We start from the raw sequence: 10,277 nt of genomic DNA on the forward strand, positions 1-10,277 counted from the left end.
AAAGAAAAAAAAAAGGTAGAATCACGGTATTAATGGATCGTCATTTCTTCAGAGATTACAAAAGAATCTTTCGAGAGAACCACAAACTGAAATGAGTTTGGAAGAGAGAAACAGGAGAAAGTGGAGAAGCATCGTTGGAAAATGACTCAACAAGTCTATCCTTGATACTAGGAGAAGCTTAAGGAGGTACAATTTACAGTTAGCATCAAATGGCAAGTTTTTTTCTTCTTCTTCTTCCTCCTCATATCGATCTATAGAAAGCGACAAACGATAATGGTAAAGACAAGGATTTCATAGTAAATCTGACGACACGTACTTTAGCTCGTAGTTGCAAAAGTAGCTAGATTTATATAGATTTCTAGACAGTTTTAAAATACACTATTATTGATGGAATCACTCTTAAGGCACACCCAACTGAATCAATGAGTAGAGTGATAAAAGAGGACAAAGACTTTTATCATTAATTCCAGAAGTAACACGAAACTGCTATTGATAAAATGGACAAATTGTTCTCCTATATTGTTAAGAAGAATAGAAGAGATTACAGGAAAAGAAAAGAAAATAAAAATTTGGAGGTGTAAAGTTTAGTATTTGATTTCATAACTCACTTGAGAATTGAATTGTATCGTGTTACTTCAATTTTTGAATGTTGAAAATACAAATATGATCCTTTCGATCTTTTGATAACTTATAATAAAATTGTTTCCATATTATTATTAAATATCGAGAATACACTATCTTGCCTTTAAAGTGTATACTGTATATATTTATCTCTAATGTCATTTATATGAATATTCAATCAGCAAAGGAAAGAATATAATACTCTAATAAGTATTAATATCTCTGACATCTCTACACTTTAAAATGAAACGTTTTAATAATTATTTGCAACAAATTATTCACAAAATTTTAACCACTAATCCTTAATTTTCGTGTAAATTAAACAATTTTTAACAATAATCAGTATCTATGACATCTTTAATTCTTGTAGGCTATAATAAACACTGGTCTGTGTTTATTAAAAAAGATAATATGAAAATTCGCTGTTAAATAGATAGATTACTTTCATATCAGATTTAATGATGTCACAGATACTATCTATGACATCATTGAATCTAATATGAAATAGACACTTTTCAACATTATACAGCATCTGTGACGTCATAGTAACTTGTGTAGAATGAATAATTTTTAACGCTAATCAATATTCTTGACGCCATTGAATGTAATGTGAAATAAACTATTTTCAACACTACGGGGTTACAGTAACTTTGTCAAAAACCTGCGTGAAATGGATACTTTTTAATAAAAGCCGATTTCTGTGACGGCTTCTAATCCTGTATGAAATGAAGGCTTTTTTTACAGCGAACAATATTTTTGACGTCTATAAATCTCGTATGAAATGAACAATTTTTAACAATGACCAATATCTATGACGTCTATATTCGATTCTATAAAGAAATGAACAATTTTTAACAACGGCCATTTTCTAATCTCGTGTGATACAAAAAAAAGAGAGAGCAAATATCCGCGATGTTTCTTAAATTCGACGTTAAATAAAAACTCAAAAGGGCAACTAGTAGATATCTAACGATAATTTATTATGTGAACCACTTATAAATTATTAATTTAGAGTGTATGTTGTATTAACAATAACAAAATGCAAGTGAAAAATGTAGTTTCTCACAAATTAAACCCCACTTTGCTGGAGAATAACAAATGACAAGATATTTTGTTATTATTCAATTATTCATGTGGAGTTAAACAAATGATTTCACTACATTTCAATCTTTCTTACTATATCTATAAATAAAAAACAAAATTGAAATAAAATTATACATCTTGTTGCTTAGACATTTTTGAAAGATATCATTATTCCTCATTCAGTATATTATGTAGAATTTTATATAAAGTTTTTTTTTTTATCAAACGTTTCTCGCTAAAGCTTTTTATACTGGAGAAATGATAAATCAACCATCTTTCGATTTTAAATATTAATATCTTACACTTGCTGAGAATGTACAGGGCGTTTCCAGTTACCATCACTCTTCTATGTGTATACTCTTTCTGTTACTGATCGAATATTCATATAGATTGCGTTAGATATATTTTAAAAATAGCTGAAACACTTGAGTAAACAATGTAGTGCTAAATTATTTATTGAAACAATTTTAATATATCTGAAAAAATAATGAGAAAAATCCTATATTTAAAGAGTATTCTACTGCTACTTTTGCAGAAGAAACAGTTGAAGGTTTACTCATTATTTAAATATGATATTGACTTAAGTTTTACTGTTTTGTTTGTTATAAGTAATGCGTTTTCAATAACATATCTATAATTAATAATTAATTGAATAGAATTATTGTCCTATAATGTGTGGAATAATTATAAATGTTACTATTCTTGTTAAAGAGCTCGTATGTAGCAGCCATTAACAAATAATAATATAAACTAGTTTAAAAATTCGTAATTATTTTACCTAATATAATGAACATTTAACAATAAGTAAAACATATAGCAGTTATTAAATATCACATAAATTAGTAATAATTAATAAAAAAAAATCTATGAATAACGAGAGAAATATTTAATAGTTTTATCTCCACTGTTAATAAGTGTTTATCATACCATAGAGTGTTGCAGTATTTTTGAACACTTTGCAGCACTCTATGGTATGATGATCACAGAGAATGGTTTGTGATATTTTTGAACTCGTTGCATGATGAGTTCTTTTAATAATGAAGAGAATTATGAATTTTTAAAAGCTCTGTAAGATGAACGCGAATGTAAAAAAGCTGTGTTCATCACAAAAGATTTGTAATTAATTATAATCTTTTTTAAACGTTCATCATTATATTTCTTATAATTAGAAATATCTTTGACGATTTTAACTCTCGCATAAAGTGAACATATTTTAATAATTAATATACGCGGTTTCGTTTCGGAATTTCACATAAAATCAACAAATTTTAATTACAATTAAGTGTTATTTCTTTGAATTTTTCTCGAAATGAACAATTTTTTAACAATTTGTAATATTTATGATGTGAAATATCATTGTAATCCTCTTGCAATATAAACAACTTTTAACAATTAACTGTGACGAGAAGGCTTTCGTAATCAGTAATATTTTTATACAGAAGGATTAATATCAATTGTTACATATAGGCGTGGCAGAGGAAAATGTACATTTCCAAAAAATATGTGCTAACCAACAGGGAATATACAAACATTCATTTTTTGAAGGTGTAAAACCTTTTACAGATGTTCCACTTACACAGACATGCATAGATTAAATCAATCATGAAAACAAATATATTTTTCTACCATTCTAAAAAGAGCAAACAAATATTCTTTTTTAATTTAAAAAAAAANTCTGCTTTTAAATTAATTTAAAATATAAAATTTTAAAATATTTTAATCAATTAAAACAGTTAAAATAATATTTATGTATGCTAAGCTACGCGATGTTTCTCGTTCGTATCGCTTTGCGACAGATAACGTAGATGTTTACAAAGTTAAATAAATTATAAAAAGTGTCAAAGTAACAACATAAAATTAATCTTTCTATAGAAGAAAAGTTTATAAGCGAACAAAAAAAAACGACTAACATAATTTATAAATGTTATAAAATATATTGACAAATGCATATCGAAAAGTTTCTCTTCAATAAAAATACATCACGAAACAGGTGACACGTAAACGATAAGAGGAATAGATACAAGAGACAGGTATACTGATGTAAAAATGCATGTAAATTGTAGGTGACAGTGCCAGATCCGATCTTTGTTGTCTTGTATCGTAAGGCTATTGTTAAGAAGGTAATATAAAATGACAAGTAAGTGACAATGGGCTATTGTTTGACAACTTTGTAGCAGATAGCACAATCGTCTTTTAAAACTACAAAAGCACACAAATTCACACGAATTTCACGTGCATGCACTCGATTCTATCCAACGACAAACATCTGCATCCCATCCTCATACAATACTCAGTGAGAATCTATGCAAATTACAGGTTATGTGTCAACAATAGCATATTTAAAAGTCAAGTGAAAAAATGTTTAACATTCATCTTCTAGGTCGAGTGAGTTTTTTCAGACACTTAATTTATGACAAAACTCTTCACGTAACTTAATTGAGATTTCTTTAAAGAAGAAAAAAAAATTGCATAAAATGATGAATTTTTAGTTTAAAAAGTAGCTAATTTAATTTCAAATACTTAGATAATTCTTTGAGTTAGTTGTTGAATGTTAATGGTAATGAATGAATAGAAAGTTTTATCGATACTTATTTTTATCTTGTAGTTAAGATAGCTTGTTTTAATTCATTCGTTAATGGATCATAATCATTAAGATGGAATTACTGCAACTGGTTATCCGCAATTTGAATAAAAATCTCCAAACTAATTAACTGAACGTGTTAAGAAATATACGGAGGACGAATCTACAGTAATAATGCGTAACTCGCGACGTCGCTTGTCGCGTCGCTTCGATGAGTGACGTTATTAGTAAACTATTTTATCATATTTTCATTAAACATATAAAATAGTTCGTAGTATTAATTATATTTTTATCTAAGAAAATTATATATTAAAAACATTTAGGATGTAGCTTATATCTAATATCCTAACGCAAGGTCGCGTCGCGTCGCGTGGCGTCGGGCGCACTAAAAACACATTTCTCAATATAAGTTAATATTAATAAATTAATTCTATTCTAATTTCTGCGAGTTACGTGAAGTAATTATTCGTCATTTATAAACAGTAAGAAATAAAATACATTATTAACGCTGTAAATGAGACGTGCGAGTTGTTGACGCGACGCAACGTTCCATGCATCACAGACTCCTGCTCATAAATGTCATTTATTAAAATAAATTTTTAAGATGCAAATACATAAATATCACTGTTATATTATAGAACTCATCCATTATGTTAAATATAGTCTTATAATTTAAATTAGTTATTTAGAAGGTGTAAACAATCATTACGTGCGATGACCATAAAGGATGCTGTTTGTTGCATAGAAAATACTCTTTCATATTTCGAACAAACATATAAATTCCCTGTTACATCAAAATATATATTACATAGAAAGCGGGTGTAGCAAAATACCGGAAGTTTGAATGAAAACGAGACTAGAAAAGGAAGTAAATGTCGTAAAGCACTTCACAGTTTACGACGAGTATAGCCGAGTTAGCGAGAATTTTATGTCCTAGCACCTGCTGATATTTGAAAGCTGTTTAAAACTGAACCAGCTTTTCGTTAATGACTGCTTTATCTCTACAAACTTATTCAGCATCGGAGCTTGACTATGTAATTCATAGTCTAGCTTCAGGTATGGATGTTGAAGGAGCAAAGGAAGAATGATTGGACACAGGAAAGCAAATATACCTAAGCTTCCAAACATTAATATTACTTACTCGCTGTATTAACTTCAGTTAAATCTGTAATTTTCTTAATTTAAACGCGAATTTCTAGAGATCTGCACTTTTATCATAAGAAACAATTTTGTAACAAGCATCAATCTTAAGTAAAAATCATTAAACGATGAAGCAAAAGTGAAAGGAATTTATTAACATTAAACACAAAAATGACTCCTTTTAAATACGAATCACATATTTAAATTCGAATTTTTTTTTTAATTTTCAATAGAGAAGAAGGAAAAGGGGGATGAGAAGAAGGGGAAAAATCTATTTTACAGAAAAACTATTACAAGAAGCAATCCTTTCTTCTGAAGAAAATATTTGTATTTTTTGATAAGAAACGTGGTATACATGTACAAAAAAAGTAAGTAATATTTATACATTCTCCACTTGACAATTACATCGGTCACGTATCTATACAGAATGATGCTTACTAGAAGAAGCTTTGGAATCTACTATTGGGAGCTAGTAGCAATATTGTTATTACAGCCATCACAGACAACAGTTCCTATAGGGAATACAAGAAAAACCTTACAATACAGGAAAGGGCACGCTTTATGACTGCTATATGATATATAGATCTAATCTTTCCTTGTATCTTCTCAGGACCACTTTCAAACTCCAAATAGATGGATGGAAATATGATAGTCTGATGAAACTATAGGTTAGTCAACATCTCCTCTTCACGTCTTTTTTTCTTTTCTATCTTTTCTTTTTTATAATTGAATCACCAAGTAAATCACGAATCACTGTAACAAATTACAATTTAATCTTTAATTTTTTAACTTATTTAATTAAATTCATTAGGTGTTTTTTTTTAATTTTCATTCTTGTAACCGTTTATTGCAAATTAATCCAACTTGCAATGACAAAAATATTTTAACAACAGTTGTATATATTTTTTTCTTGTTTCCATTTTTTAGAAATGATTTCTTGAATTACTTTTTCTTCTATCTTTAATAACCGAGATACTATTTAAAGAAACGCATTACACTTTTCTGAATCTAAAAAAAAAAGTCCTGAAAATGTTTCAGTTCTCTAGTTTTATTGACTGAGAGTGATATTCCTTTTCTTTAAACTTGACATTATTATTATTATTGTCTACTCTACCAATGTACATTCATTACATTTTTTATAGATGTTGTACGCTTTCTTCTCCAACAATTTTGATGTAACATAAATTTTAATCAAGTTAAGAATTATTGATATATTCTCGAATATATCGATAGATACTCTTTTATTTAAGTTACTATTTCATAAATAAAACATAAGCTTATATAAATTAGTAACAATTATAAAATTATCTGCACAAATGATATAAAGCTGATAGAATTGTTAAGAATTGCTCACAAAATGTAAATGATGAAACTTTTTAGTCGTAATTATAGATAAAGTCATAAGAGATCAATAATAAAATATCGTATTTTCTTATCCTAAGACGCATCATAAGTTTGAAATCGAATTTTAAGACTTTTTTATGGATGAAAAAAAATTTAAATAATCAATTTTAAGTTTGTTATGTAACAGAAAGCTTGAAAAACAATACAAAGGCTATGAAACGCGTAATGTTTGGCAACTCTATTACTAATCTTTTTAATGTTGCACCATAATACCTTCTCGAAGGCATTTTGTGTGGACTATAACTCATCACATGGTCCACTTGAGATTATTTCTGATTATTGTTTCACAATCCATTATGAACTCGATTCTAAGACGAATTTCAATTTGAGATTAATAAAAACAGTTAAAAGAGCGTTTTGGAATCGAGAAATACACTAAATTCTTTTGTTTGATTGGTTGACTATTTTAAAATAATTAACATAAATTTCGACCAATCATTTTCAAACAAGGTTCTCGTTTAAAATCAGTTTCAACCAATCAACGATTTGAATGCGTTTAGACTTTAAACTCTTCTAACTTTGTATATAATTACAAGACCGAAAAAATATAATCTAACCTCTAACATTTCTTTAAAATATTTCTAGAAAATAAACAGTAACTTTTTATATAAAAATAACTTAAATAAGATAAAATTTTCATAAAGTTCCAACAGTATTAGCTGTAAAATTTCAATATATCATTTGAGTAAAACAGTTAAAGGTTTTTAAATAAACATTTAAAAACAATAATATTACATTATATTCAAAGCCTTATAAAAACTAGTTTAAATATAAATTTGATTAATTATTTAGGTAACACGTTTATGATATTGTTTGTGCAGTATGACGAGTCATCTCGAGAGTTCTTTTCATTCACATAATAACTAAAATTGACTTCCACAACACAGCTTCTGTTGTCTCACATTAGCTACAGATGTCGCAAGAACAGTAGAAAGCCATCTGCACCATAAGTAAGTAACGAAATGTGTCCTAGTCTGAAGTCAATGAAGCGCTTTCTGTTCGACTTTCCCTTCAATCTTTCGATATAATAAAGTTCGCATCGATACTTTTAAACGTTAAAAACGTTTACAAACTTCAAGCAATAAGTCTCAGCTACTATCTTTGTTATTTATTTTACTTAATAAAATTACAAGACAAATTTTCTACAATTAAAATTCTTCATTATTTAATTTGTGAGCAAATAAAATTGCGTAATTTTCTTTAAAATAATTACAGTTTTATAAAATAAAATAGGATTTATATTGATGGAAATTGTTTTAATTCTTCAAAAAGGGAGAAAATTATTTTTGTATAAATTAATTTTATAAATCAACTGACCATGTAAACATAACATAAACACGAAATGTTTGGCCACTTAAAACTTGAATATTGTCTAGGGTAGTCATGTTCTATGTAATAGGTGTTACATGCTAATTAATGATATAACTACGTTTCGTGTTAAAATTTACACGCGACTAAAACAAGATGCCTTTAGAGAGAGAGAAGCACGATTGTAAAAGTTACATAAAGTATTTTTGTTTTAAAGAGGATTTCCTTTTAAAAAACAGATTGAAGGATTTTTAACATTCAAGAAAGTGATAAAAAAGCCATAAGTTGTAGGAGAAAAAAACAATTTATTGTCTTCGATTGTGGTTCAACGAGGCAGAAACCCACTTTGGTCGAATCATAGAGCCATCATTTGTGGCATTCGAAGCGTTGTAAATTAATAGTTTGTCATTGATTTAACATATTATTCCCATTTTTAAGAGAAGAGAACGATATATAAAAATAATGAAAATCGAATAATTACGTTACTAATATCAATAAAGTCGTATCATTGAAGATAATTAACCATCAGTAGAAGAATCATTAGTTAAGTTGTTGAAACATTCAATAATCTGTGATCGATAAAGTGTAAAATCTCCTCAAAATGTTCATTTTTTTCAATTATAATTATTCAAATTTTATTATGTAATAAATAGAGAATAAATAAAATATTTATTTATTTTATTTTTAACATCAAATAACTCTTTATGTATGTTAGTTAATTAAAGAAAGCGTGTTTTTCTTTAATTTGTTGCAAATCAAAGATAATTTTTTTAATATTGAATGTACAGTACAAAATCACTAAAATAAATTCAATTATTTTGTGTTACAATGTAGAAAATTTCTATATCCTTTATAATAAATTGGTAGTAGGAAAATCCTCATTAAGCAATTTAAATTTTAGATAAGCATCTTAATCACATACCATAATGAAACAGATGGTATCTGGTCTGTTTCAACTTTAAAATAAACGTTTGTTTGTTCTCCATGACACTAGAAGAATATCAATAGAGGAAATCTCAACACTTTTTTCTCTCCTCCTCTCTTGCATCTCTATCTTGGAGTAAAACGCAATTTACTAACATTAAATTCAATTCTGTTGTCGTGTTTACACATTCTCCTTACGCATGCATTTGTTCTATATCATTATGGCCAAGTGGACGTTGAAAAAGACTAAAGAAAAAATAAATTCATTTCACTATTTTTGGATATTGTAATTCATTTTATTACAAGAAAGAAACTTTCTGGATCAATTATTAATTTTTTTTATTATCTTACTTCATAAAGTTTTACAATAATTTGTTAGCGAGATGCGACATTCTTCACTAGACAGTATTTATTTTTAATTGTTTTTATTTAAATTTTATATTAATTTAATGTAGAGATATTTAGATAATTTTTTTGCAGAACTTAACCTTTTTTTGTATAAATTAATATGTATTATATATGTATTAAAGTTATAGTAATGCTTAGAAAATATTATTTTCTAACGTATTAACCCATATAGAACGTAAATTATATAATAGAATATAATTATGAATTATCAGATGCAACCTTTATGATAATATATTACCTGGATAACAATCATTATCCGGGAGAGACCCTGATCATTTCATAAATCATAGAAGCCACCCCCTGAAGATAATTGAATTTTTTATACAACCGACTACACTTTTTTCCTTTCTTTTCCACCGCAACCTCACACAAATCACAATTAAAAAATTGCTTTTAAAAAATTTATATTCTTCTGATAGTGGAGAATAAAGAAGAGAGAGAAGAAAGGCAAGTTTCTGACACGAAAGAATAAAAAATAGGAAAAGAAAACGTCGTTGAAATCCCATTTTCTGAGACATTTCCCTAGTAGTCATCACAGAAAGACGTATGGAACAAGACCAGAATAGGAAATACATTTGCTGCCTCTACTCATTGTTCGACACTATAATTGCAATGAAGACTTTGCGTGGCTTGCGGTATTGACGTCACGCAGCGAGCAATTAGTCTATCACGTGACGAAAAGGTAATGCTTACCTGAAATGCCATCATATGTCCACCACTCATCCCAACTACAGCATACACCTGGGAATAAAGTAAAAAAAATTAATAAAGAAAAATACTTTTTTAATATATATATATATATAATTAT

At 27.6% G+C, this 10,277-nt stretch overlaps 1 protein-coding gene across 1 annotated transcript in view; it reads right to left on the bottom strand.

Annotated features, from left to right (window-relative positions):
• The window catches only part of LOC111629467 (carbonic anhydrase-related protein 10-like), an 83,176-nt gene that overhangs the window by 56,574 nt on the left and 16,325 nt on the right, over positions 1-10,277 (bottom strand). The window contains exon 2 of the mRNA XM_023373386.1: positions 10,163-10,210. Within this exon, the coding sequence (XP_023229154.1) occupies positions 10,163-10,210 (48 nt within the window). The remainder of the gene's footprint in view (positions 1-10,162; positions 10,211-10,277) is intronic.

The sequence above is a fragment of the Centruroides sculpturatus genome, unplaced genomic scaffold (genome assembly GCF_000671375.1).
Source record: "Centruroides sculpturatus isolate CEXI.00-Female unplaced genomic scaffold, Cexi_2.0 scaffold85, whole genome shotgun sequence".
Classification (NCBI taxonomy): Eukaryota; Metazoa; Arthropoda; class Arachnida; order Scorpiones; family Buthidae; genus Centruroides; species Centruroides sculpturatus.